Here is a 27,803-nt window from a genome sequence, read left to right as displayed (position 1 = left end):
AGCAATAAAGCAATAAAGCAGGCAACAAATATGGAATATCTATTTTCATAGATAGCATCCACAAATTGAGCACTAGGACAACAATTATATTGAAAGGAGCAAAACAAAATTCAAATATTAGCAATCCTCCTCGGCAAGAACAGCGAATGCGGATTGCTGGGCAATGGGTCCGCTATTGTAATCATCGTCCTCCTCCTCAGACGACGACGATGCGTCATTGTGCGTGTCTTTGGGCTTGGTCCAGGTCTCACGAGTGGTTTTTCCTGTGGAATGCGCGTCTTCTGCTGCAAGGCGACTGTTTTCGTTGGATAAATTGTGGAAGAAGCCCGGTGGCTTGAACGACATCAGAATCCGGCCGTCCAATTCCCACCTGAGAATATGCAGTGCTACATAACAAATAAAAAATTAAATAAAAAAGATTTTAGTGTGGCTACAAAATGGTTGGGGAAAGAAAAAAGATGTACGGTGAAAAAAGGAAACAGAGAGAGAGAGAGAAACATATCCGGCTATATATAAACACACATATGCGCACATATATACACACACAGAATACATGTCTCTGCATGTTTGCATATATGAAAAAACCCAGTACGGACTGTGCCTGGTCAGCGCAAACAATAAAATCAAGGCATTGAGCAATAAGCAGAAATACATGAATAAAAATATGCATAGACATTGAGTAACTTACCTGCACGATATACATCCGGACGCGCAGCCTTCGACGTGTAGAAGCCGCGATCAACAGCAAAGGCCTCACAAATTCCCCAAGCCGACCACTGGCCCTTAACCATCCCTGACGTGTTTTCTGGCAGCAGATTGAGCAGCTGCTCGACCGGCACGCGCTCGGCCAAATACTGCACCGATGTGTATGGCTCCTGGATCTGAGCAATGTTGTATAGTCCAGCAAGCACCTGCATAGGACGCTCGACGACACAGGGGAAGACCAGGCCGGGGCAATCGCACAGGCGCAGTGTCGGGGTAACGTGGATGGTCTGGAAGTGCTTGGTATGACCGGGCGTCCGACTCGTGCTGACCACAGTGCGGCCCATGATGCTGTTGATAACCGTGCTTTTGCCAACGTTGGGGTGGCCGACAAGCCCCAGGGTGACGTACCTGCCGCTGACGGCCTCAACGTGGCCCTCCGCCATCTGCTCTTCACTTTGGTCATCAGCATCCCCTTGCTCACCGCTGCCTGTGGCGGACTGGCCAGCAGCACTGCCATTGGCATTATCATTATCGTTGTCGTTGTCGTTGTCGTTGCTATCGTCGTCAGCATCGCTGTCCTCGTCCACTTCCACTTCGTCCTGATCGGATTTGTTTTTGCTCGTGTAGCGCGCAATAAGAGCGTCCCAGTCAACCATCGACTGCTTCTGCGCATCACACACGCTGCGACAGGCATCAAACAGCTCGCCGACCTGTGACGAGTCATACACACGCTTCCCGGGCTTCTTCTTACTGAGCTTCAAGTCGGCAAACTCCGTGTCGTTGACCATGACCTTCTCGCGATAGCAGCAAAAGCTGGTCAAAATAATGGACGGGAACTGCTCCTTGAAGTACTTTTTCCACGCACGTACGGTGTTGTCAGCGACCAGATCGGTCTTGTTGAGAACCACAACGAGGGGCTTGCCCGTGGTCTTTGTAATGTAGCGGTAGAGTGACGGTGGAAAGTGTAAAACAGGGTGTCTGACGTCCACGACCATCAGCAGGATATCACTGATCTCGACCACACGCCAGAGCTGCCTCCAAACCTCCAGATTCTTCTCATACAAGCTGACCTCATCGGCCTCCTTCATCTGCTGAATTTTCTCCAGCCAATGCGTATAATACTCGATTTCTCTTCTCTCAAGCGTAGCCCTGGTTTCGCCGTAGCGCCACTCGGGACGCACCGGAATATCCACGTCCGCCGAGTAAGCGTCCTCAAAGGACATGGTCAACCCGTCTTCCCCGCTCAGGCGCTTGAGCGGCAGCATACTGCGTCTCTTGTTGTTTTCGATCTCTGTTCTGGTGAGCTTGTCGAATTGCGAAGTCAGCCGGTTGCGCTTCTCGTCGGTGGCTGCGGTGCTCGTGTTGGCGGGGGAGGAGCCTAGGCTCAGCGCGGCTATTTGCTTGTCTATGTCCAGCTGGTCCTTCTTGTAGGCGGCTGAGTCCCAATCATTATCGTCGTCGGCTTGGTCGCGTTTTTTGGCGCGCTTGGCTTGAATTTGGGTCTTTTTTTGCTTGACGCTGAAGGGTTTTTTCCTGTGAATAGCCATTTTAAAAAATTAGTTGGTTGGTTAAGTAATTTAAATAATGTGAAAACGAAAAAAGAGAAGTGCAGCGAGCTAAGTTTGCGTAGAAATTCAAAGAACAAAAAACAGTGCGACAGGCGAGAGCGCCGTCAGCTGATATTTTGAAAAAGGGTTAGGGCTTGATTTGCAACTGGTGATTTGTTGATTACTTGATTGCGGGATCCTCCACATGATGTGCCTCTTTATTAGCTCACGTGGTTGTGGTCAAGTGATAGGTTTCATAACTTTGTTGATGCGCGTATACTGGAGAGGCAATTTGAAAAAATTGAAATGGGCGTGCACATGGGCAAGTCTGATTAAATCTTTAACAGTCGAAAAAAGCAAACAATATCAATGATTAGCAAGAAAAAAGAAAAAAGGTTGATCACTGCAGGCTGCATTTCCGAATCACACGGGGCTGGTGTGGTGGTAGCGAAAACAATGTCCAAAAAAAACTTTTTAATAAACATTTTAGGACATGTGTATTTGGAATTGTGTGTTTGTCATTATGTTACAATACCATGTTAAACTCATGATGGTATTATATGTGGTGGGAATATATTTAATGGAATTAATAAATTACTGTATTATTATATTATTATATTATTGCTTCTGCGCAGCAAAGCAGAAGCAAGTCCGCATTGGGCTTGCGATATATGCACTATACCCGAGGTGATGTTTTTTTGTAATTGCGCAGTACTGCTCAGAGCGCTGACAATAATGCCTTTATTGTTTTTTCGGGGCCCTTTTTTATTTTTATTACATTGTTCAATTGCGCAGCCAAACTAATTACTAATATGATCTCTTCCTGCAGACAGACCAAACAGAAAGAAAAAAGAAAAAGCAGCTGATAAACAATGCCGAGCTGAAAAGTAGATATGGTGGATTGCGCACTTCTCTCTCATTCTGCCAAAGTCGAAATGGAAAAACGTGACCAGCATCTTTGCTGGCCCTACCCAATATTCTATTGATAGTGGAAAGAGATGGTCTCACTCGATCACGCGCACACACGCAGTTTTGTTTATATATTTTTATTCTTGTGCGCGGTTCATTTACGGAAAAGAAAAGGTGACTCATTATTTTCCTTTTCCGTCATCGACAAGATAGTCCTTTGCTTGCCATAATAAAAGAGAAAGCAGATTATAATAGAAACGTGTTCATTTCGCGTGCCAAACCAAAAAAACCGCAGGATGATGATGCAAGTAGAACAAAAAAAACTCCGCTGCTGCTCGGGCTTCCGTTTTTTTGCATCACCAGAGCAAAATAGATGACAATAATATGTTAATTCCAGAAGAACCATCTAAAAACGCGTCATTTTCAATACACTCAATTTCAACAAAAAAATGACATCTCACTCCGCAGTTCTTTTTTTCTTTAGCGTTCACAGCCCCATCTTTGACTGCGCAAAATGAAAAAGATAGAAAAATATTTTGTTTTTGGCTTACATGATTTGTGTGGTGTGGGCTAGATTGATTGGTTTGCAAAAAAAGGCCAAGAGATGTGTGGAGAGCACAGATAAAAGAGGTTGTGGTCAATCCCCAAAGCCCAATATTTTTACATTCCACCATTTCCCTCGGTCAGGCAGGCAGGCAGTCAGTCAGTTGGTCAGGCAGACAGTCAAACAGGTGGTGGAACTTTCACGCCACAGCAAGCAAGCAGGCAGCGGAGGTTTTTATTATTTATTTCGTTGCGATGGCCACAAAGTCTTGTTTGTATCCTTTTCGACTGCTGTCTTTTTCGTTGCTTTTTGTTGAAGTCCGCTTAAAAGTCTCGTTTTTGCCCAGGATGAAAAGCGGAGCTCTCTCAAGCAGGGTATGCGGGCCAGCAGTACATGGTGGGGTGATTGATTCGCTTCACCTTCGGCAGAGGAGCGCATAATTGGAGAGGCTTTGCTTGGCATTGTCTAGCTGAAAGTCCCAAAAGGCCGAAATGCCGAAAGGCTTGAATGATTCAAAAGGCTATATAAAGACGAAGTGATTATATACTCCCCTATATTTTACTACTCGTCTTCTTTCAACAAACGCTTCAAAACTTCAGCACTTCACTTCGCTTCACACCCGTACCACATCCAATCCAATCCAATCCAGCCACCAAAACCAATAGAGCATAGAGCTCCCATTCAACCAACCAACCATTCAACCAACCAACCAACCAACCAACCGGCTGGCCAACCAAAGCAAAGTAAGCATAGAACGGTGTTTCTGCGGCTGCGGCTGCGGCTGCGGCTGCTGCAAAATAACACAGTCAGGCAGACATCAACACAGATATCAATGCCTTTTTTATTATTTTACTGGCCGGCTGACAACCCGCCCCCCTCTACCCCCTCCCCCCCCCCATCCCATCCTCGCATCCTTTCTTTTATTTTATTTATTTTGGTCCTCCTCTATTCCCCCTCTCCGCGTTAATTTCTTACCTGATTGCCGCCTGCCTTTCTGCCTGCTTTTCCGATTTAAAAAGCACTTTGACGTACAGTTTTTGCTTTTTGTTTCAACTGAGACTAAATTTTGCTATTAATTCGATTTTTTTTAAAGTTTTACCCTAGAACAATAGCGAAAAGGCATTCTCTCTCTATTCTTAACCCAAACCACCAGACAAATCCGTCAACCCAAACGAATTTAATAGAAAAAAGGGTTCTCTTATTAATTACTTTTGCACTATTTATTTTTCTTAATTTGCCGTTTGCTAAAGCTGTGTTAACAAATAGCTAATGGCATCTTACTCTCAGCGTCCGATTGAACCCAACACCCGTCTACACCACCGGGAAGCCGCCAGCTTGGTGCCCAGCTCTGACTCGGGCACTGCGTACGGCAGCAACCCGGCGCTGCATGTAGACGGGTGGCACCATCAACAACCGCAAAACCCCCATAACAACGCGTTCATGGCCGTCGCTCTCGGCACAGCTCCCGAGCCCAGCAATAGCAGCAGCAGCGGAATGAAGCGCACACGTGAGTCCGTCGACCATCACCCTCGCTCCAACAAGCGTAGCTTTGACCAGGTCGCAGCAACAACCCAGCATGGCAACAGCAGCGGCGGCGGTGGCGTGCGCATCACAGATTTGCTCAACCCTGCTGTGGTTCCAGCAATAGCCGCGGCCCACAGAATGACTCTGCCATCGGCACTGTCGCGCACACAGAGCGACGATGCCAAGTATGCGCATCAGCAGGTCGCTGCTGTGATTCAGGGAGCGAAGCAGCCGGCGGAGCCTGTGAGGGGCTTTGTTCGCACCGCAACGGCGCCGTCAATTATGGCTGCCGCTGACCCATCATGCGCACAGGGCCTTGTGCGCGAAGCCCTTGAACTCGACAAGCTCTATGGTAAGCGCCTTCCTTTTTTTGTTTAGCTTGACTTTGTTTTTTAGTCCTTTTGTTTCTCTTTTTGGGGGGTTTGTTTTCCCCCTCCTGCCTGCCTGTTTTCTGCCTGTTTTTTCCTTTTCAATTCTTGTTGATGCGGTCTTTTTCATCCTTCTTTCCTCCTCTCCCCACTCTGCCACTTCACCAAGAGACACTCTTGGGAAAGTAAAGCACCATTAAAGAGAGAAAACAAACGACAGCGGCAAAAAAAGTGGCTTAATTTCTGCTCTTCACGTGATGCGGAACAAAGATTTTCCTCCTTTTTCTTTTTTCTTTATTTCAAGCGCGTAGCAGGACGCAAGCTGTGCACCGCAACCCGAACAAGAGCAGAAACAAAGCGAAGCAAAAGGCGCTTTGGTCCTTTTCGCCCTTGCTATCATTATCGCGCCACCACTCAGCCATCAGCTTTATAAAGTGTCTGCCACGAACTGCGGCTGCGGCTGCGGCTGTGCTGGTGCTGTGCTGGTGCTGTGCTTGGCTTGGCTGCGCCTGGCTTTTGCTTGGCTTTTGCTTGGCTTTTGCTTGACTGCGGTTGTGATTTTCTGCTTGGCTCGGCAACAATAAAATTTTTCTCCCCCCTCCCCAATGCATGGCATGTACCGTGTGTATGCATGCATGTCGAGCGTGTTTGTGTGTGTGTTCGCATTTATTTAATCATTTTTATTTGATTTTGTTGGCTGATTTTTTTGTACTTTTCTACCCGCCATTTTTTGAACAATGACTAACTACTACCAACAACCCATGTCAATGCCTACGCTAACTATCTATTGGTTTTAATTAGATATCGCATGCGTGATCATCGAGAGCATTTGGCCCAACCACTCGACCTCACAGCGCACGCAGCTCTGCTCTCTGCGGTGCTTTGTGGCCGAGACTCACCGCCAGTCTCGGTTGGGCATTGACGTGCTGGAGCTGTGCATGTTTTACCTCTTGCGCGCCAAATCCATCATCCAGGCGAAGCAGCGCGCCGCAGCCCAGCACAAGGAAGACCAGAAGGAAGGGCAGCTGAAGGAAAACCACCAACAGATGATGGTGGTGACCCAGCAACAACAGCAGCAGCAAGCTCAGCTGGAGCACTCTGCCACACCTCCTCTGTCGCCCGACAACCAGTACATTGCCAACAACAGCAACGGTACCACTGCTACCACCACCTCTGTTGCAAGAGCCAAGGTTCACTCTGATATGGGGAGGGGCAGTCCGATCACGCCGGCGTCAGCGGGGTCTGTCGGACAGCAGATCCTCTATGTTGAGGGAGACCGACAGCAGATGCTGCGCAGCGGGCTTATCACATCCTTTGTACCCGCAGACCCCACCACGGGCAACAAGCATCAGGACACCGCAGCGCAGCACCGACCGCTAGCTGGCATGTCCTCAGCACTGCCAAACTCATTCCGTTCGTTTGTCTGCAAGACCAACAGCGCCAATGTCCAGCTGCCCTCGCCGCACCAGCAGGAGGAGCAGGCCCAGGATCGGCAGCAAAAGCCGCAGGAGACACCCAAAGCACCGGCCAAGCCCGACGTCACCAAATGCGGCCGGCGCATGTTTGTCGCGGCCATCATCAGCGCATCCAAGTTCATCTACGACCAGACCTACTCGAACCGTGCATGGCATAAGATCACCAAACTGCCGTTGACCCAGATCAGCGATATGGAGAGGGCATTTTTGGATATGATTGACTACCGCCTGTATGTGGATCGCACGACTTATGATAAGTTTCATCGTTTGCTTGCGCGCTCTGGTATGCGCAATGGGAGGCTGATGGTCTGTGATCCGGCATACCCGATGCCTACTTCGCCAACGTCATCGGCATCGGTGCCGGCGGCTGGGGAGTCTGCGTCACCATGGATGGTGCCTACTGCTCAGCAGTCTGCGGACAATACAGAGTTTGCACAACAGCAACAGCAACAGCAACAGCAACATCATCAGCAGAAGCATAATGTGATGGCCGCTAATAATGCCCCTCCTGCACAGGTTCCATTTACTCCTACGTCGGCGATGGACCTGCGCACAGCTATGAGCGTCCCCTTGTCGATCACTAGCACCCCGGTGATTCAGAGAGCTCCTCCTAATAAGCTTGTGCCCTTAGGTATGGCTGAAGCTGCTGTGCAGATGCAGGAACAGGTCATTGGTATGCTGAGAACTCAGCAGCAGCGCCAGCAGCACCACAACTACCATAACCAAACTAACAATTATCAGCAACAGCAGATGAACTATCACCAGCAACAGCAACAGCAACAGCAACAACTTTAGCTCTTTTAATTGCAAACTTGTCAATGAGTATTTGAGCTTTTCCTTTTTTTTACCTTTAATCTTTCCCTTTTTTTTCTTTCTTTTTTTCTCATAGCTTTTTTTACTCTGAAATATCTTTTTTTTTGTATGGTTCAATGTGTTTAATTCTGGGGGGGGGACGTTCTGTTGAACGTATAGAGAGAGAGAGTGTGTGTATACTATATATGAACGTGCATTAAATAGACAAATATTGAAAAAAATAAGTGGCCCAACAACACAATTGTATATTTTGTATTGGCTTTAAGTAGTGCGTTTTTGGATAAATAACCAAAAGCTCGGTTAATCAGTTGATCGCGATCAACCAATACAAAAAAAGGTATTATTTCTTGCTTGTTTGTTTGCAATACTAATTTTCTTTAATGAAAACCCAAAATGCAAAAATGCAAAAAGTAAAAAATACATATATTTGAATATTAATATCAATTACAATGAATTGTTAGAGAAAAACAAAAACTGTTTTATTACTATTATTACTATTTATTTATTTCTTGGTCACGCCCCATACACGCTCAATCCATGACTTTAGATCGAGTTTTTTCGCAGCAGCTTTTACAATAAACGGATGCGACAGTAGCTGACTCGGTGTTGGTCTCCGACTGGGTTCCTTAATAAGACAGCGTTTGACAAAATCACAGCACTCCTCCGAAAACCTCAATGGTTCCATCTCAGGCACCGGCATATGAATAATATACTCGAGCAGTTCAATAACCGATAACTGCGGGTGACCAGGCGGCGGAAACGGAAACTGATTCTGCGAAACCTCAATCAAGGTCAATCCCAAAGACCAAACATCAGACTGTACCGCATACCGATCTCCCTGGATCCTCTCGGGCGCCATATAATAACTAGTCCCGACAAAAGTCTGCGCAATCGAATCCACGAGCTCCCCAGAAACTCCAAAATCACACAGTTTGATTTCGCCACGACCCGTCACCAGGATATTCGACGGCTTAACATCCCGGTGAATAACCTGCCAAGAATGCAAATGCACCAGTCCGTTAAGTACCGCCACGGCAACTTTGCCCAAAACTCCCTCACCAATCTGCCCACGTAACTTGGCCACTCTCTGATAAACCGACTCTAAACTCCCACCCTCACAATACTCCATACAAATAGCTATCGACTGACCATCATCGTCGACCGACCGATACGCGCCGTAGAACTTGACCACATAGGGAGACTGGCATTGTTTAAGAAGCCGCAATTCACGGAGTATCTGCTTATGATGGGTTTCGTCCGGATAAACGGTGATAAGCTTGCGCGCCATGATTTTACTCAAAGGTAAGTACTCCACTTTATGTACGGTGCCGACGGAGCCTTCTCCGAGCTTACGCATAACCTTGATGTTCTCATCCGCCAATGCATACTCCTCCTCCTCATTCACCAACGATGTCGAAGTGTCGTCTAAAACGCTGGTGATGGTTGGTGTTCGTCCGGACAAAGACAGCTGGGTTAGTTGGCCTGCAATATCACCAACTGATGGTTGCGAAATAGCACTGCCAGTCAAAAGAGTCAAACCAGCAGCTGCTGCCTGCGGTGCTGGTGCTGGTGCTGGTGCCAGTGCCGGTGTTCCCACTGGCGGCAGTCTACCACCAGTGGGAACACTAGTGCTGCCGGTGCGGTTGGTTATAATGGAGAGTCCCAAATGAGTTTCACGCGATTGCTGTCGTGCCGCTAGGTCGCCGCCATTTGTCAAGGGTAGATTGTTTGTTTGTATTTGCGGAATTATTATACTCGGCTGCTGCTGCTGTTGTTGTTGACGTGGGATTTGAAGAAGCAAAGGAGGCTGGCCGCGTGGGGTAGTTGGTGTGTAGAGTCGCGGAATTAGTGGACGTTGGGTTGTTCGATTGGATGTGGCATTCGAACGATTGAGCGAAGAAGTCATTTTTGGAAAAATGAATTAAAAAGCTGAGAGTTAAAGAGAAGAGAAGAGAAATTGAAATTGAAATTAGCAAACAAACAAAAGGGAGAGAAAGAAAAAGAAGAAAAGGAAGAAAAGGAAGAAGAAAAATAAGAAAAAAAAAGAAAGATGAGGAATGGTCAAAAAAAATATTGTGCATTTATGTTTTTTCTACAATTAGCAAATAATGCATCCGCTGTCAGTTGCTTTTTCATCTCTCCGGCGCTGCTGGTGCTGGTGCTGGTGCTGGTGCTGGTGCTGGTGCTGCTGCTGCGCCCTTGGCTGCTGCTGCTGCTGGCGCTGACGCTGCTGCTCCCCACCCCTTGCATTTTTTCTTCCAACAGTCGCCGGCTCATGTGGCAAAAAAGCATCCGCCATTCTTCTTTCAAAACTCTCCTCTGACCGGGACCTCCCCATCGGCCTCCTCCCCCCCTCAGCAGCAGCAGCAGCAGCAGCCTTTGTCACTTCAGGCACAGCATAAAGCTTACTCCTACGCCCAACATTCATTCCGGGTGGCATTCTGTCCTGCTGGCGTACCTGCAACTGCCTCTTCCGCCTCAGGTCCTCCTCCTCTTGTTGCTGGCGCTCAAGCTCAAGTGCAAAGGCATAGTCGTCGTCGACATTGGCTGTGTCCTCCTTCACCTCCTCGCGCGCATAGTCGGCATCCTTGCCCTTGCCGCCGCCACGGGGATCAATCGGGCAGAACGCCGCATCGAAAAACGCGCTGCCGCTCTGGTGCACATCAGCCAACGACTCCCACACAACCCTAGTGTCGGCAGCCACGGCCTCATCTGTACACAGCATAAAAAGCCCCTGCTGGCTCGGCCTAAACAAAGTAGAGAAATGGTTATTGCGGAAAAACACTGCCAGGCTAGGCTCCGGCAGCAGGTGCTGGAGCATCCTCAGCCCACTCCCAGTCAATTGCGTAGCGGTATCTTCCAGCCAGGCATTTAGCGCCAACGCCCTTCCCACACGATCCTCCTCCTCAAGACTCAACACCGCAGGGGGGCGGTTCTCGTGCATGCTGTTATAGCTGTGGTTCTGGCCCAACACTTGGCCGTGGCTCATCTCGTCGGCCGCAAACACGTACTCGGCCGCCGCCTGGTACGACCCACCACACAAGCGCAGTGTCTCGGCCACCACGGGCAGCGCCGACCCTTCAGCCACCCACCCGTGCACGAGCACAACCCCAAAGGCTCTGAACACTGCAGTGGCCCCAGAAGGCTCGGCAAAATCATAAATATTGGCAAACCGCAGCTCAACATCCAACCCACGGCTCATACTCGGTAACAGCCCAAGCACCAAAGAAACCGTTTCTTCCGAAATACCATCCTGTGCCAAAAGGAAATTGCCCAGCAATGAGGCCAAAGCATCGGCAGTTATTTCTGCTACAGAGCCATTGGTGGTGGTGGCGGTGGGGATTTGTAGCTTGTTTTGTAGGATCAGTACGTTGGTCAGAGCAATTAGTGGACAGGGCCCGTTTTGGTTCTGAGTCAGTATTTGCTTGTCCAGAGTGTGCCCGGTCCAGGGGTCACGCCACCGGATGTGTTTGAGTACGTAGGACTGCTGTGTTTGTGCGTTGTGGTCTTCTTTCTTTCTCTTTGTGTCTTCTGCTTCTGCCTCTGGCTCCACTTCTGGCTTGCCTTTGCATCTTCTGCCTCTGCGTCTTCTGCCTCTGCGTCTTCTGCCTCTGCGTCTTCTGCCTTTGCGTCTTCTGCCTCTGCGTCTTCTGCCTTTGCGTCTTCTGCCTTTGCGTCTTCTGCTTCTAGCTCTACCTCTGCGTCTTCTGCTTCTGCTTCTGCTTTGCTTTGCTTTTGCTTTTGGTCCGCTTCTTCTTTGGTGCCCGGTGGTGGTGATATGCTAGCTAGAGGCTCGATGTGCGTCGTTGCGATGACCGTATCGATACTATCCGGCGCAGCCTTCTCATTTGGCGCCGGTGCTGGAGCCGAATTGAGCTCAGACATGGTTCCTGTGTGTGTGTGTGTAAGAGAGAACAACAGGCCAACAAAACAAATAAACAAATAAACAATATTGCAAAATAAAATAAAAAAAAATAAAGAGGGAGAAAGGGAGGGAGGGAAAAAGGGGGAGGGAAATAAGGGAAATAAGTGAAACGTAAGCAAAGCTATACCCCCCATCCATCTCACCTCTATTGGTTAATCACTTGATTTCTTCACTTGAACAGGTCCCAGATGCTCTCGCGTCCTTGTACTCATTGTCAATCACGTTAACGAGCCAGCACTCCTCTCGAGTCCTGGCCAAGAACCTTTCCTCCTCGCTCCCCTTCACGAACACCTCCGCCCACTCCCTCCACGTATCAAAGGCCTCCTTCCTCCAAGCCAAAAAGTTCATCTTGTCAATCAGCGTCGGCTCCACCACGGCCCTCCCAGGGAAAACCCCCCAAGTGACCGCCGTCACCGCCTCCCCAACCCCCTCTCCCGTCGCCGCATTGGTGACAAAATCGCCCTTGTCGTTGGCTGCATAATACGTCACCCGCGGGGCAGCCGACTGCAGCCTTGAAACAAACTCCGGAAACAGCTCGCCGGGCACAAAGCATTCAACAAAGGCCTTCTGGTAAACATACCCGCCGCGCGGCCCCCACCCACACAGCGAATCGGAGCTCGCCACGCCGTCTATCGCCGGCTGACTCGCCAAAGTCCAGTACCCAAGCGCGTTGATGCGCAGCAGCTCGTCGCGGATGCGCTGCGTCTCGGCACGCAGCGGCTCGTCGCTCCACGGAAGGGACCCCAGTTGGCCGCCGACGTAGCTGGTGAATATCTGGGAGATGTCCGAGAGCTGATGCGGGCGGCCCCAGAGCTGGCGGCGGACTCCGGCGCGAGCCGCAGGGCTGCGCCGTAGCTGTCGAGGGTGCCGAACGCTGGTGACCGCGCGTCGCCCCAGCGGCCGTTCGGGAAATCGTCCCAATTGCGCACCGCCGCCCCCAGGGCGCCCAGGGCGCCTGCGCCGCCGCAGCAGGCTTGGCCGCATCCTCGCCAACAGCAGCAGCAGCAGCTGGCTGCACGCCCAGCGCGTCCAGGACGCGCTGCACCGAGGCCTCCAGATTCAGCGTCGTCAAGTGCACGCCCCCGACCCCGGCGTCCCGGAGCTCCCTCACCATCATCACAGCATGGCCCACGCCCAGGTCCTTCACCGCCTGGTCGTTCGCCTTGACATCCTCCAGCCCACTGCGCAGCGACTCTGGCACCGACGCCCCGGTCAAATGCACCAGCCGGCGGAACGACTGGTACGCCTGCACCGGCAAGACCCCGGGATAATCGGCACCGAGACCCCCGCCTCACGACACTTTTTCTCCCAGCCAAGGAAGATCTGCGCATCATACACGAGCTGCGAAACCACAAAGTCCGCGCCAGCATTGACTTTATCGACGAAGTGCCCAAACTCCTCCTCCTTATCCGCCCCGCCTTGGCCTTCGGGGTACCCGGCGACGCCGATGCAGAAGTAATCCCCGTATTGCTTTCGCACGTAGCGCACCAGGTCTGCCGCATAGGTGAAGCCCTGGTCACACGCGGTCCAGTACTCATCTCCCCTGGGCGCATCTCCCCTGAGCGCCAGGATATTCCGCACTCCCGCGGCCTTGGCCGACGCCAGCGCTGAGTCGAGCATGCTGAGGTCCATGTTGGTGCACGTGAGGTGCATTACTGTGTCCAGGTTGAAGGCCCCTTGGCAGGCCCCGCAGAGCTCCAGGGTGCGCTGCGACGTTGACCCGCCTGCCCCCAGGTTACTGCGACGAAGAGTGGGCCCAAGCGAGACATGCGCTCGATGCGGTCATAGAGATTGGCGAGACCCTATACGCTTTATGTATATATGTGTACGTGTACGTGTACATGTACATGTATATGTAAATGTAAGTGTAAGTGTATGTGTAAGTGTAGTGTATGTGTATGTGTATGTGTATGTGTATGTGTATGTGTTGTGTATGTGTATGTGTATGTGTATGTGTATGTGTATGTGTATGTGTATGTGTATGTGTATGTGTATGTGTATATTTATATGTATATTTATATTTATATGTATATGTATGTACATATGTGTTTGTAGGTCTTTTTAGTCATAAACTTTAACGGTTTTAGTTTTTCTAGTTTTTATCTTTTTTCTTTACCTGCTCGGTCTTGGGCGGGAAATACTCGAACGAGAAATACGGCGTTTTGCCGTCAATGGCCTTTTGGATCTTTTCCGACAGCTTCATAATAATAGATAATGAGCAATGATAACAGTGTGCTAAAAAGAATAGAAAACCTAAATGGAAGAGAGAAAGAGAGAAGGAAAAAAGAAAGAAAAAAAAGTCAAATCCGGACTTTTTTCTTCTTAATCACAAATGGTACCAACCCCCCCCCCCCTTTTCCCTTCCTCTTTTTCATATAAAAAAGCTCGTTCTCATTTCCTTTTTACTGCCGCTTGTTTTGTCTTTCACCCAAGCCTTTGCTCAACAACGAAGCCTTGCATCTGCCTCTGATCATACAGAAATACCGTCAAAAATGCCGCAATCAAAGCGCTGCCGGCGCCAATCCTCAAAACAACCCCCACTCCATCAACCGCCCCCGTCGCCGCTGCCACTGCCTGTAAAGCCAAAAACTCAACAGACCGCAGATCATTTCCGCTCTGTCGGCCAATCAGCATAAACACCAGCGACGATACCCCGTTGATAACAAACTGCGGCAGCACCACGTACATATTGTGGATGCCCAGGATCGCCCCGCCCTCCAGCAAAGATACTCCGTCGCTCTGACTTTCTCTCGACGCCGCCGCTATACTCACATACTCGCCGACCATCGCGAACGGCGCCCACATGGCCAGCGCCCAGGGAAACGCCATCAGCACAATCACGGCCGTCGCACCACCCACGCTACCGGCCATCCACGTGCCCGGCCCCAGCACCGCCGCCATCGCCACCAGCGACGCCCGCCACCACCACCGCAGCCCGCACCGCTCGCCCACAAGCAGCGGCAGCAATAGCGACAGCCCCAGCGATGCGACAGAGTACAGAAACATGGCAAACGACCCGGCCCTGGTCGCCCGCTCGAGAAACGCCGGGTCCCGCGCGTCCTCCACTTGCTCCTCACGCGCAATCACCTCGACCACCCAGGTCGTCGCAAAAAACAGAAACGGGAACCACGCCATCCACGCGAAAAACTGCACATTGCATACCATCTGCACCGGCCGCGGCAGCTGCCTGACGCCACGCCAAATCCCACGCGCCAAGCTGCCCCAGTCGGACTCCACCGCTGCCGAGGCTCCGTCAGCTTGCTTCTCCTGCACGCCAATGCATGACACGGCCGTGGTCACTGTGAACACAGCCAGGGCCACCAGGCACAAAGCCTGCATCTGAGTGCCCACGCCCCAGCGCGCCAGATCCGTGAACCCAACAAGGTACCCGGCAACACCGCCCAGGTTGAGCATCCGCCCGGCCCACGCATTCACCTCCCCCTGCTGCTCCAACGGCGCCACATCCAGCGCCAATGCCCGCCCGCACGCCTGCGCCGCATTGATGCTAAAGTCCAAAACGTAAAACCCCCCGACTGCAAACAAAACACTCCGATCGCCCCACCCCAACCACACATCCGCCAAATGACCGAGTTCCCGCGCATACGAGATGCACAATACGGACAAGATAACGAAAACGGATCCGCCCAGGATGAACGGCCGCCGACGGCCCCATGAAGACTGGCTGCGGTCACTGAGCTGCCCGACGATTGGTTGGATTATCAGCCCTGAAAGCGGGCCGGCCATCCAGACTAGCGTCATCAAGGGTTTGCTGAGCCCGAGTGAGAGGAGGTAGGGCGTGCCGTAGCCGAGCTCCACCGTCCAGACAAATTGGATCCCGCAGAGAAGCAGGGTTGCGGCCAGTAGCTGCCAGGTCGATAGTCGCTTCGCCCCCTGTTCTGTGGCTGCGGGGAGCCGCGGCAGCAAGGGCGTCGAGGCTGTTGTTAAAATAGATGTGTCTGCAGTCATGTTAATAATACAAAAATATAATACAATAGTCTAAATGATAGTAATAATAATAAAAACAAAGGAAAGAAAGCAAGTAAGAGTAAAAAATGTTTATTTTTTATTTGATTGGGGTTTTGAATTTTGTCTTTGTTGTATGCGTGCCTCCCTCCTGTATGTTGTATGCGTGATTTCCAGCTGTTTGTGATGGGGTGGGTGATGCTTTGGGCACATGCGCATACAGTCAGACACACGCATAAAGACACAGACAATGATGTTACGTCACACCAAAAAAATTGATTCGTTTTAATTTTAATTTAATCATCTAATGTTTTCTACTCCTTGCTTTCTTGCTTGACCTTGCCCTGCACGGTGACTGACCAGGTGTTTCCCTCGACGACCGGCGGTGCCGACACAACGCCCAGCCCCTCGACTGCCTTCAGTGCCTTCTCGCCAACCAGCGCCCTCTTCTCCACGCCCCGCTCGCTTCGCTTCCGCTCAACAACAAGCGTAACCCTCTTCCCCTTCGCCAGCATCTCCCCAGCCTTCCTCATCTTCACCATTAAATCATGCTCCCCAATACCCTCTCCCATAGTGACAACCTGGGGCTTCGACCCTCGCATGGCCACTTTCTTCGCCTTCCTCGCCTGCTTCTCCCTCTCATAAAGAAGCTTGCGCGAGAACAGGCGGCAGGCCGGCGGCGACCTCTGCGGATCCACCAGCACCAAAGTGTGTTCACTGCGGTCCATTGTGCTCAACACGTGGCGGAGCGGATGCGTGCCCGAAATGGTCCCGTCCTCAGTGATCAGCGTAATCATCGGGAAGACTATCTCGTCGTCGCGTGGTGATCTCTCCTGTGCGTTGCTGGCGGACTCTTGCCGTACTTGTGTCAGCCTCTGTTGGATCTTTTGCTGGATCCGGTCCTGTAGGATGGCTTTGTTGCGCGGAATTGCTGGGATCGTTGGCTGCTGATGGCTCTGGTGGGGGCTGTTGGGGCTGCTGCGTGGGGGGCGTGTGCCTGGGAGTTTGAAGCCGGAGGTGCGAGGCTTGAGCCCACCAAAGGCCGCTCGCGGCTCGGACGCCCGGGCACTGGCATGGTGGAAGAGCGCCCTTGGGGGCACAGCGGCGCCCTTGGGGGAGGTCAGCAAGGAGCAGCGGGCGTGAATTTGAATTTGAAGCTGGAGCTGGAGCTGTTTGGCTGCAAACATTGTTCGGAAATGCAAGAATTAGAAACAATTATATAAAGAGGCGAATTGCGAAGAAGAAAAAACCCCCCAGAGAAAAGAAAAAAGATAACCCGATTGCCCCCCTGATTCTCTCGCCCCTTCTTTTCTCGCAAAAAACAAGCTTTGTTTTATTTGCCGATGCAGAACTGCGTGAACAGTGCGTCCAGCACGTCCTCGATGCCCACCCTACCGGTGATCCGCCCCAGCGCATCCGCCGCATGGCGCAGCTCCTCGGCCGCCAGCACAACATCCTCGCAGCGCTCAAACGCGTCGACGTGGCCCATGCACCGCACCAGGTGCTCCCTGTGCCTCGCCTTCGTCAGCGGCATCGACGCAGCAGCCGACGAGTGGCTGCCCCATGTGCCGCGGATATCCGCCGCCACCCCCCGCATCAGCGCATCCCAGCCCTCCATGGTAACGCAGGAGACCAGCGCCGGGCGCAGCCCCGGCGAAAAGCCAGGCGGCGGCGCCCACCCACGCACCGCCGGCCTGTCCACCTTGTTCAGCACCACGAACGTGTGCGGCATCGCAATGAGCTCCAGCCACGCAGGGTGGCTGACGGCATCGGCAATGCTCCGCGCCCGCATCGCCTGCTCGGCATCCAGCACCACAACGCGCACGTCGGCGCGGCGCGCAGCCTCCACCGCGCGCCGTATGCCCTCGGCCTCCACGGCGTCGCCCGTGGTCTCGCGTAACCCCGCCGAGTCTCTGATAACCACCGGGAAGCCGCCGATGTCCAGCGTAGCCTCGACAATGTCGCGCGTCGTCCCGGCAACCTCCGACACGATGGCGACCTGGCGCAGCGCCAAGCGGTTGAGCAGCGAGCTTTTCCCGGCATTCGGCGGCCCGACGATGCACAGCTCGACGCCGTCGCGCAGAAGCTCCCCGCGCCGCCGGTCATCCAGATGCCGGCGAACCGCCGCGCCCAGCACCTGCACCCCTGCACGTGCCTGGGGGACGACCCCGTCTTCGATGTTTTCGTCCTCGCTGAAGTCTATAAAGGCCTCCATCTGCGCACGCGCGCCGACTAGCTGCGTGCGCCAGCGGTCGTACATCCGGTGCAGTTCGCCGCCGGCTTGGCGCACAGCCATGCGCCGCTGCTCCTCTGTCTGCGCGTTGACCAGGTCCGCCACCCCCTCGATCTCGGTCAGATCCATTTTGCCCGAGTCGAACGCCCGCCGCGAAAACTCCCCCGCCTCCGCCAGCCGCATCCCGGGAAGGCTCCCGAGCGCCTGTAGGATGGCGCCGACGACGGCGGTGCCCCCGTGCACGTGCAGCTCTGCCATATCTTCGCCCGTGTATGAGTTGGGCGACGGAAAGAAAAGGCAGAGCCCGCGGTCGAGCGTGTTTGTGCGGTCCGTTGGGTGGTGGATCCGCGTCAGCTGTGCTTGTCGAGGGCGGGGTGGATGGGGAAGCATTTTTCGGAGCGTTAGCTGCGTCCGTGGCCCGGAGAGACGCACGATGGCGATGGCGGATTTGCTGGGTGCTGTTGAGAGTGCGTAGATTGTGTCGGATGACCGGTCAATGCTGTTGGTGCTGGTGCTGGTGCTGGTGCTGGTGCTGGTGCTGGTGCTGCTGACGTAGCGTCTGGCCCAGCAAAGCTGTTGCTGCTTTTGCTGCTGCTGCTTTTGCTGCTGCTGCTGTTGTTGGCGGATGCGGATGCGGATGTGGGTGCGAATGCTGAGCGAGATCATTTGTGGATGTTTTTGGCCAGAAAATATTGCAAAATGAACCTTTTGGAGTATTTTGTTGCTGTCGAGATAATAGATGCTTTGAACCAGGTGGGGGATCGGTGCTGTTGATTCGACTGCAATCAATTGCCCCGGTTGCTATATTTTGGGAGATCAGAATTAACCGCATGCCTATTTTTTGCATAGTGCCGCTGCGGTATAAGCGCACATTACCCGCAATTTGAAATAAAATCACAACAGTGCTTTCTTTCGCTGGGGCGTGCGTGGTTATTAGAAACAATGGGCTCTTGTGGATTGCCAGCTAATCCGATCATTCCTTAACCATTGCACACGAGTTGGAGTACAGGCTAATATAATATAATATTGGATTGAATTGAACTATATGATAATAATAAATTAAAATTATAACTAAATTAGTATTCAGCTCTTAGGGCGCGGACCATTAGCCCAAGTTGGCCGCATAAAAAGCAAGTATATCTTTCAGCCTGCTGGCAATTTGGATAACCCAGTCAGCGCGAATTCGGAACGGATCAACCATCGGTGACAAATCCACAGGGTCTTCGCTAAATGGGTCAACCTCCTTGGATTTTCTCTCCCGAATCAACGCGCCAACGGCGTCCTTGTGATAGCAGCGGCTTTCAATAAGAGCTCCGCGCAAGTCACTCAGCAACTCCTTGATTTCTCTGCACCCGGGAATGGTGTCGTCCAGGGTATTTAAATAACGCGCAAAAGTGGCGCTATTGTCTAAACACTCGCGCTTGGCACTGGAGTCGAAAGACTTGGTTTTCTCGTCCCATCGCTTGAGATACGCCAGATTATTGTCCAGCTCGGTGTCGATCCCGACATCAGCATCAGTCTTGGTCTCGGTCTCGACAAGGCGCTTCCACCTGTGCAGCACCACAGAGTGCAGAACGTAGATCAGCGACTCCCATTCGTCGAGCTCGGTCAATGGGTTTGAATTGCGCTCAATGGCATTCACACTCAAAAATTGAGGTGTGCCAAGATTGCCATTGGGATGAGCAGCACTCGGTTTTTCCCTTCTGGCAAGACAATCAAGGCCCAAAAGCATCCCCCTGATACTGTTATCCTCCAGACGGCGGAACCGCATTGTATCTGGAGACAGATTCAAGTGTACGTACCCGGACACTGCATATATTTGGCGGCATGTCTCCATGATATCCACGACAACGGCTGCCAGATCCCCAGCAGAGGTGATCTCAGTAAGGGGAGAGCCAATCAGTCCAGTCACATACCGCCTGTGTACGCAACCAGTAATAGGGGTGCCGAGGGGGTTAGAGGGCTCGTCGTAAAGGTCGCCGAGGATGCCATAATTCGTGTCGTCGGCAGGCTTCTGTTGAGGTCCGCACTTAAAACGCGCAATTCCGCATTCAGCGAGAACCGGGTAGGTGCCATTGAGCTCCATGTTCCCTAAGAAATCGCCGTTGATCTGCTTCAGAAAGTGAATCTCATCGCAAAAGTCATCGTCGCAAAAGTTTTTGCGAACAGGTCTTAGTAGCTCAGACCACACATCGTGGACAACCGCCGTGCACCCCTCGTCGTGAATGGGCTCGTCGGCGGTGGGCATAGCCATAGTGGCCAAAAAGCGCCGCTTGTGCGACCCAAGGATGTGATCGTCGGCTTCTAGCACCTTGTTGCTATAATATGTGCAACTGCCGGTGCTTCTTCTGCCGTTGGCGGAGGTCATGGGAACCGTGATCTCCCAGCAATCGAGGTCATGCAAGCGCTTAATGGTTGGGTCATAGCCCAGCCGGTAGTCCTCGGTAAAGGACAGATTAACAAACATCTTGATGACCTCGTTGCAACCGGCCTCGGTACTGATGTCCATGTTCAAGTCTTCGGAGTCTAGGACAAAGTTTGGCCCAAACAAGTACGCTCGGACAAAGCTGCCGCATATTGTCAGACCCCACAGGAAGCGGCGGTTGGGCTGAGTGCGATAGATATTGCGAGAGCGCTTGGCCAGATGGAGCTTGGCGTCTTCCTCGTCACTTTCCAACATTCCCGGCCTGACTTCGATGGCGGCAAACAGACCGGCGTACCACTCATCGCTAACTTCAGCATACTCCGAGACTCCACTGGCCGCTGAATTGGAGCTGTTGGCTAGAACATTGGCGATTGACTTGGCCTCAAGACCAAGGACAAGACGGCCATTTCCCTGAGCATCCGCCGCCTCAAAATCAATTGCAAAGGATGGGAGAAGCAACCTGCGTAGCTTGGGGAAATCTTGATTGTCCTCGGAGAGGTTGTTAAAGCCCTCGAGGAGGCGAGCAACAAACATAATGATTGCCTCAGCGCCCGAAAATATGGAGTGCTCGGCCGTGTAGGCAGCACCAGTGCCAGCGCCGCTGCCAAGTGCTTCTGCATCTGCCCAATGCGAAAACAAGATACTGTCCTCCTCGAGACCAATTGCCAGGCGAAGGACATCATCATGGGCCGAGTGGGCGAGCTCGATTGCCCGAGTAGACTCGTCCTCGATAAGGCTCGCAAGCACGGGTATGGAGTCGTCCAAACTGCTGCTGGTCCTGAAATAATGCATTGCCATGCAGACGTTGCCGGCAACAGCTGCTGCTTTTTCTCGATAGACTGCAACTTCGGGCTCAGCCAGGTTAACGACTTTAGGCTCAGCATCGCACATGTAGCTCATTGCTTTGCTCAGGATTTCATCCTTGTATGCCATGTCTAATTCCTTGGCGGACAGCCGCAGCGGTGCATCAAGCTCTACGCTAGAACTATCTTCTTGCTCAGAATTGTCAGCATTGTCCTGCGATGGTGGCTGTACAGTGCTGGCATATCCGTAAGAAACACCCGACGATGGCAGTGGCTCTGAGCTGGAGCGGATGAAATAAGGTCCAGGAGACAGCGGTGAGTATGTCTGGCCCAAAGCATGACCCGACGGCGGCAGCGGCTCAGTGCTGGAGCGAATAAAGAGCGGTCCAGGAGAGGGAGGTGAGAATTCCCGAACTAATGCAGAACCAGACGATGGTAGTGGCTCAGAGTTGGAGCGGATGAAAGAAGGTCCAGGAGACGGTGGTGAGCCTTCCCGATTTAAAGCAAGGCCCGGTGGCGGCAGCGGCTCGGTGCTGGCGCGGATGAACAGAGTTCCGGGAGACGGCAATGGCAGAGATGACTGCGCGATGTCGAGCTCATTCTGCTTGTTAGCATCCGCGCCGTTCTCGAGTTCTTGCTCCTCTACGTCCTCTACATCCTCAGGTTCTTGCTCCCCAACGTCTTCAACGTCCTCTACAACCTCAGGTTGCTCAAGCTCTTGAGTATTGTCCTCTACAGTACATAAAAATATAATGATACCAAATGTATTTAAACTTCAACATCGGCTTTTTCAGAGATATTAATAAACATATACGCGGCTGCAAAAAAAGTGACAGTACAATGTAAAAAAGAATGTGATGCTTACCTTGGACCGGGGTAATAGACCTGTGCGTGGCCATAAAGTCGCACATATGATTGACAAAATCGCTCTCAGAATCAACGCCGTTGACACCCTCCCTCGGCCCCCCAGTGGGCTGAGGAATAGTATTGTTGTTGGCGGGCTGAGCAGGAGTGTCTTTGTCTGTGGGCGTTGCGTGCGCCTTTCCCTTCTTATAAGGGGGATCGTTCTCGGTGTCTTCGATTGACCTCTTGCGGCCGACGCTGCTGCTGCTGTTGTTTTTGTTGTCGTCAGCCGGATGTATTATGTATTTAATGCGCTGCTTCTTGGGAGACGATCCAGAAGGAGTGTCCTCGTGCGGTCTTTTGGCGAGCATGTCGAATAAAAAATAGAAACCGAAAAAATATACAGAATAATTTTAAATAAAGCCAAATAGGCGTGGAATTGGGAGTAGAAGTAGAGGTGGAAGTATAAAATAAAATGTTAGGTAGTTGGAGTTGGGGTTGGAGTTTAAGATGGGAGCAGCTAAAGTAGAGACTACGTGGGCAAGTGTGAGACCAAAGTAAAGCTGTTTTGTGCTGTGCTAGTGGAAAAAAGTGGGACGGGATGTCAGAGAGGAGGATGCGGCGAGCGAGTTCTTTTTAAATGTTTGGAAACTTGGGATGTTGGTGGGAAGAAAGAAGAAAATAATTGTTTTCGCTTGGTTTCGGGCTGGCAAAGTGAAAATTTTATTTCTTCGGAAGGGAAAATGGCGCAACGAGCAAGCCAATTTGCGGCGGAGTTTGTTTCTCGCTGAAGCATGGGAAAATAGTATTCGGCGAAAAGAAAAGACATGGCCGAGAGTGTGAACTCGGAATGAATTTTTCTTACAAGGCAAAATATGGCTTTCTATTTACAAGGACAATGCAACAGGACACGTCAAATATATACAAGATCATTGTTATCAACTGGTTTTCGGTATCCACGTGCTTTCATGGCTATGACCAGCGACACAAGTTGGAGACGAATCATGGTTGAGACCAATGGCGTGTAAACATATATGTATCAAATACCAGGATGGCGCTATTATCAACCATATTGGGCTGATGTCATCGACAATTCCTCGTTTTAAATGCCGATCCCACATGTGAGAGAGCCATCATTCCCATTGGCCGTCGCACTCTATAGTGACTTTCAACTGCGTTTTCTTCATATTGCCGCCGGCAAACGCACACTTTGTTACATTTGCGAGAACTATGAGTTCAGCCTATTGTCACCATGTTAACGCTGCTGTTATTCGGGTGGCATTACTGGCAACGTGTATTTCTAATTATTTTATATAATTCGAAGCGCCATGTCTCTTCATTTGTCTTTGGTTGTCCCTGATTTTTCCAATGTTTGTTTACATTTGGTGCTATTGTACTATTACGCTATTGTAAAAAAGGCCGGGAACAGAGTGCAGTTAGAATAGGCATTTGCAAAGTTTTTGTGAATCAAATTATCTGATTGTTCCAGTCAGCATTCATTGGTTAGGCGGTATTCATTCTTATCGATTGAGTCATTTTTTTGTGTTTGTAATACATTTTAAGATAACCAAAAAGGTTATTAATTTGATATATCACTGATGCAATGTTAATCACAATTGTCAATCATGCACAGTAACCATATGCGCGCATAATAATGCAATTGGCAGTTTATTTTGTAAGGCAGGGGCACGACGATGGCGAGGATCCCTAGGGGGTGCTGGACGAAAGCAGCAATAACAGAGCGGCCTCCTCGGACTTGAAGCAGATGTCCAAATAGCCTCTCAATTGTGCACCGGATCATTAGCAGCGCCTTGTCGGCCTCTCTGTGGTCGGCACCTTTGTCTTGACATGCTTAAATAGACCCGCCATGAGCTCTGGCAGCTCGCGCGACCAAAAAGCCTTCATCACCACAGTCATCACAAGCACGCGCTTGAGCATTTTGCACTGCGAGCTTTAACGCATTAGCTTATTCAGACGGCAATAATCAATATTATGGATTTTGATTTTTTGGACTGCTTACAGTTCTCACGTTTCGTTGATTCTACTAATTTTAATCTTTTTCAATTGCACATAATATTTTGTTATTAAAATCATGCATTCTTTCTGACTTTAAATTTTTGTCTTCACTCGCTGATTATCTATTATTTTGTTATTTGAATTTCAAATACCGTTGCATTCCTATACCTCATTTTTTCCGCGCTGAAATCCAAGGCGTGCTTTCTTAACTACAAATATCCTGCCGGGAAACGCCGCATGCTTTTGCCTTTCAAGGCATACATTGCCGAGTGGAAGACGTTTTCCGAAAATCAAATTATTAAGGCAACAACAAATTCCTCGAAACCCCGAACTGGTCCAGCCAACTGTCTGCCAACGTGCACTTAAACAGGCATTTAATAGTTGTAATGCGTGGCACAGCTTGACCAAGGAGGAGTTTGCTTGCGCTATCGATGAGCTCAAGTGCTACGCCAAGCTGGAGGCCGCCGGTATTGACCGTGCCGTGAAGGTGACGGCAACCAATATGATGTGGACGCGCCACATTCTGAATTATGGCCCGCTCGCTATAGAGTTCAAGAAAAATGTGGCGAGTGCGTTGGAGAATGATCCGAGGTTTTCAGGCAATGCGCAACTACTGGAAAAGTCAGCACATACAACGACGGTAAACCTACTCCAGACAAGCTGTTTGGCGGCAACTTGCACGCCGAGATCTCTCTAACCGACCCATACCCTCACCCACTGATATTCAGAAAGTTAGCAATTCTAGAACCCCGATGACGTTACCCGAGGATTCCCTGGAGCTTGAAAACTTTGGCAAGGTTTCGGATCGCAAAAAAAGTGGGTCAGGGCAGTTCGCGAGGTCAACCAGCGCATGGCCAGATCTATTGACCATGGCCTCAGGGCGTTTATCCCCTTTGACTTGGGCCATCTACAATCTGTCAACAGCAACACCCACCGCTGGCTGCCCGCTGACATTTACGTCAACCCTGATGGCACCGTCAAAATCAGATCGTACATCAACAACCTCCACCCTGTGTAGCATTCTGCCGCGTACGATACCATTTCCAAAGTTATTGCAAGGTGTGTCCCGCTTGTCGAGCAAGTGCTCATTAACTTAAAGCACCCGCGGGACCTACATGGCTGTATCAATCTTGAGGACTACGTTTGTCTGTACAAGGAGGGCTGCACTGGACAAATCTGCCAACCCAAATATGACAATGATGGATACGAGAGCCAGTATGCCTCTGAGAAGGATTCTGACTGGGACAATGGCGGTAAAGCCGTGGATTTCGCTGACAATGACGGTGGTAAGGGGAAGCCCCGGCGGATCCTCATGTTCCGAGGATGAGGCTAAGGATAAGGATGAGCAAGGCCATTTCACTAGGTACCATGATAAGTATTACACTGAGGAGAACCTCAGCGATTCCGAATTTTGTTGGAATAGAGACTATAGGGGCACCTTTTGTTATGATTCTGACAACTCTGAAGACTCGTACATATCTGAGGCTGAATATGACGAGTGGCACCACTATCCCAAGATTCAAAGCTCAACCTGCAGCTGTTTGTCGAGCCCAGAAGACCCCCTATTCCAACTAGCCCTGTGACTGCAACTTCCAAGTAGTGGTGAGATGTTTGACATATACCTAATGGAAGAAGTCCCTGAATATGACGACTGCGACTGGCATCTTGATGGCGGAAATTCTGACCAGACTGTTGCCACTGCTAGCTACTGTTATGAAACAAAGGCCATCAAACATGTGGAAATGGAGTTCTGCGAGACAATCCAGCGCAAGGATTGCCCCATGGACTCAACGCGCAGGGCCATAAACTTTTAGTATGAGCTCAACAGGGAGGACAAGCATGCGGATTGCTCCCAGAGAGCTGGCGGCATAAAAATCAAGGAAGGCAGCGGTATTTGCTATTCCAACCTGTACCAACACCAGATTGAACCATTTGTTTTGTTCCCGTGGATGATGAGAAGCTGGACCACGCCAAGATGGTTATTTTATATCTCACTGATCTGTCGATCCACCTCGTTTCCACGTCGATTGTACCGTCTCAACAGTGCAGCTGGTGGAATGAGCATTTGTATAGGAATCCGACTATGGATAGATCCCCCGATTTTTGTAGGGTGGCTAGCAGACACGCCGCCTTACTCGAGTCCTTTGAGTGCGCATGTGCGGAGCACAAAAATATGGACACTGTTTGTCGAAAGAAGGTCGAGAACAGCAAGGATATATTTTCAAGATGTACAGGGCGCGCCCGCTCTATGAGAATGGCGTATACACTTGCTACTGAGTTTTGACAAATCAATCCCTGGTTTTTTATTGTCTATTATTTGTTGATTTGTCGATTCCCTATACGAGATATTAATATAGTATTAAAGACGATATGAATAATGACGTAAATTATAAAAACGCATATAAAAATTATAATCCTTTGTTTTCGGAAAACTCAGAAAAATAGCAGGCAGTAATTATTTTTCTTAATCTTTGTTTAGTGTTTGTGTCCCAGTGTTCTTGTATTGGTAACTTGCTTATTTTAATTTTAACAAATAAAAAACTGGTATCCAGTCCCTTTTTTCTACTGAACAGCTTCGAGAACAAAACTGGTTGTTTTGTGCACAATTGAATGCGATGATTAAAAAAGAAATTGCCCCGTCCCTGTTTTCTTACGCATTGATTGTAAATGATATCCAAAAATAATTTTTTTGCCAAATGGTTTAATATTTTTGTCATTATTTGACAATTGCGCATAGTGTGACATTACGATCCCTGCACCTTTACATTCTAACAATGGAGCACTATGCGCTATGGCAACCAATATTCGAATAATCACAATTACTATTTAATTTAAAAAAGGGGGAAGAAAACATAAAGACACAGGCATACACACACAAAAAGACAGACATTCCTTTTTGCATTGTTTATTTTTTGCATTGCCCTGTGACCAAATAGACAGCAATTGTGACGGCATGCACATAAACCTGCACCGCTATGCACAAATTCACTATTCATTTCACTTTTATTTTTTATTTTCTATGTTGAGATAATAAAAACAATTACTTGCATAATTCTACTGTTCAGTAGTTTTTCCTTGAATATATAAAAGTAGATACAATGCTTGTTTATTGAACCAAATCCTTGAGTAAGATTTGTATAGATGCGACATCTTGGCCCTTTAATTTTTGAGAATATTTAAACAAAAAACCAATATGCATTTGGATACAGAAATACAAAATTTTGAATAATTAATTAATTAATGCATGCACAGAGTCAATACGTTTACACTTAAATGACTGCATAACAGTGATGAATACTCGGCTGTTTTTGAAATAATAAAAATGTTTCCTTGGCATCATTTAGCCTTCTGCCATTGGCACACGCTAATTGTAAACAAATACGGCTATTTTCCCATATATTTGTCATTATAGTTTATATTAAAGAGCTTGTAATTTGTTGTAATTCGCATCACTTAATAAAAATAAGTTACGGAAAAATAATGCAAATAGAGAGGGTATTAAATGCAAGGTATTAATCCAAGCAGTTATTTTTTGCCACATCATAGCTTGTATAGAAATACGCAATGTGGCAATACCTTTACAATGCCTGGGGAATAGAAAGTGGCGTCATATTGATTGCATCTCATGTTATAAACCGTATATAGAAAAGTAATTAACAGGGACTAAAGCTAACAAGCACAAAAAATAAGCAGGCATTTTTGTATAGTGT

General features: G+C 49.9%; 10 protein-coding genes across 10 annotated transcripts; 2 read left to right on the top strand and 8 right to left on the bottom strand.

Moving 5' to 3' along the window:
* Nucleotides 1-36: 36 nt before the first annotated feature.
* On the bottom strand, nt 37-2,313 carry BX661DRAFT_187754 (uncharacterized protein). Its single transcript, XM_051537304.1, has 2 exons — nt 689-2,313; nt 37-386 (listed from the first exon to the last, which is right to left on the bottom strand). Exons 1-2 carry the CDS (start codon nt 1,968-1,970, stop codon nt 118-120), a joined length of 1,551 nt encoding a protein of 516 aa, XP_051389232.1. The 5' UTR covers nt 1,971-2,313; the 3' UTR covers nt 37-117.
* Nucleotides 2,314-4,974: 2,661 nt separating this feature from the next.
* On the top strand, nt 4,975-7,867 carry BX661DRAFT_200520 (uncharacterized protein; the record flags this gene model as incomplete). Its single annotated transcript, XM_051538421.1, has 3 exons — nt 4,975-5,581; nt 5,920-6,071; nt 6,422-7,867. The coding sequence occupies 3 exons, from the start codon at nt 4,975-4,977 to the stop codon at nt 7,865-7,867; spliced, it is 2,205 nt and encodes a 734-aa protein (XP_051389231.1).
* A 406-nt stretch (nt 7,868-8,273) lies between these two features.
* On the bottom strand, nt 8,274-10,079 carry BX661DRAFT_187748 (kinase-like domain-containing protein). Its single transcript, XM_051537303.1, has one exon. It carries the CDS (start codon nt 9,789-9,791, stop codon nt 8,388-8,390), a length of 1,404 nt encoding a protein of 467 aa, XP_051389230.1. The 5' UTR covers nt 9,792-10,079; the 3' UTR covers nt 8,274-8,387.
* A 297-nt stretch (nt 10,080-10,376) lies between these two features.
* Nucleotides 10,377-11,360, bottom strand: BX661DRAFT_128577 (uncharacterized protein; the record flags this gene model as incomplete). The annotated part of the gene is made up of 1 exon (XM_051532512.1): nt 10,377-11,360. A coding segment is annotated over one exon (984 nt), but the record flags the coding sequence as incomplete, so codon positions are not given.
* Nucleotides 11,361-11,966: 606 nt separating this feature from the next.
* On the bottom strand, nt 11,967-14,013 carry BX661DRAFT_194573 (methylenetetrahydrofolate reductase-domain-containing protein; the record flags this gene model as incomplete). Its single annotated transcript, XM_051537888.1, has 5 exons — nt 11,967-12,654; nt 12,740-13,056; nt 13,089-13,517; nt 13,550-13,612; nt 13,927-14,013. 5 exons carry the CDS (start codon nt 14,011-14,013, stop codon nt 11,967-11,969), a joined length of 1,584 nt encoding a protein of 527 aa, XP_051389228.1.
* A 198-nt stretch (nt 14,014-14,211) lies between these two features.
* Nucleotides 14,212-16,048, bottom strand: BX661DRAFT_61450 (major facilitator superfamily domain-containing protein). The gene has a single exon (XM_051539319.1). It carries the CDS (start codon nt 15,774-15,776, stop codon nt 14,235-14,237), a length of 1,542 nt encoding a protein of 513 aa, XP_051389227.1. The 5' UTR covers nt 15,777-16,048; the 3' UTR covers nt 14,212-14,234.
* A 39-nt stretch (nt 16,049-16,087) lies between these two features.
* On the bottom strand, nt 16,088-16,960 carry BX661DRAFT_200517 (uncharacterized protein; the record flags this gene model as incomplete). Its single annotated transcript, XM_051538420.1, has 1 exon — nt 16,088-16,960. One exon carries the CDS (start codon nt 16,958-16,960, stop codon nt 16,088-16,090), a length of 873 nt encoding a protein of 290 aa, XP_051389226.1.
* A 146-nt stretch (nt 16,961-17,106) lies between these two features.
* Nucleotides 17,107-18,501, bottom strand: BX661DRAFT_126004 (uncharacterized protein; the record flags this gene model as incomplete). Its single annotated transcript, XM_051532459.1, has 1 exon — nt 17,107-18,501. A coding segment is annotated over one exon (1,395 nt), but the record flags the coding sequence as incomplete, so codon positions are not given.
* A 526-nt stretch (nt 18,502-19,027) lies between these two features.
* BX661DRAFT_187741 (uncharacterized protein) lies at nt 19,028-20,366 on the bottom strand. Its single transcript, XM_051537302.1, has one exon. It carries the CDS (start codon nt 20,258-20,260, stop codon nt 19,112-19,114), a length of 1,149 nt encoding a protein of 382 aa, XP_051389224.1. The 5' UTR covers nt 20,261-20,366; the 3' UTR covers nt 19,028-19,111.
* A 3,578-nt stretch (nt 20,367-23,944) lies between these two features.
* Nucleotides 23,945-25,907, top strand: BX661DRAFT_200514 (uncharacterized protein; the record flags this gene model as incomplete). The annotated part of the gene is made up of 8 exons (XM_051538419.1): nt 23,945-23,989; nt 24,503-24,655; nt 24,685-24,733; nt 24,781-24,890; nt 24,932-25,105; nt 25,172-25,407; nt 25,457-25,636; nt 25,691-25,907. 8 exons carry the CDS (start codon nt 23,945-23,947, stop codon nt 25,905-25,907), a joined length of 1,164 nt encoding a protein of 387 aa, XP_051389223.1.
* Nucleotides 25,908-27,803: the final 1,896 nt, after the last annotated feature.

This window comes from Kickxella alabastrina (genome assembly GCF_025024165.1).
Source record: "Kickxella alabastrina strain RSA 675 chromosome Unknown BX661scaffold_27, whole genome shotgun sequence".
NCBI lineage: Eukaryota > Fungi > Kickxellomycota > Kickxellomycetes > Kickxellales > Kickxellaceae > Kickxella > Kickxella alabastrina.
The sequence above is the reverse complement of the archived record's forward strand: the minus strand, read 5'-3'. Positions and strand labels throughout refer to the sequence as shown.

Excerpts from the sequence above, each read along its gene's own strand:
- BX661DRAFT_187754 (XM_051537304.1), bottom strand. The coding sequence starts at position 1,970 with ATGCTGCCGCTCAAGCGCCTGAGCGGGGAAGACGGGTTGACCATGTCC. Across the intron at positions 387-688 it reads TCCGGATGTATATCGTGCAG|CACTGCATATTCTCAGGTGG; the intron begins GTAAGTTACTCA and ends TTTGTTATGTAG.
- BX661DRAFT_187748 (XM_051537303.1), bottom strand. The coding sequence starts at position 9,791 with ATGACTTCTTCGCTCAATCGTTCGAATGCCACATCCAATCGAACAACC.
- BX661DRAFT_61450 (XM_051539319.1), bottom strand. The coding sequence starts at position 15,776 with ATGACTGCAGACACATCTATTTTAACAACAGCCTCGACGCCCTTGCTG.
- BX661DRAFT_187741 (XM_051537302.1), bottom strand. The coding sequence starts at position 20,260 with ATGGCTATGCCCACCGCCGACGAGCCCATTCACGACGAGGGGTGCACG.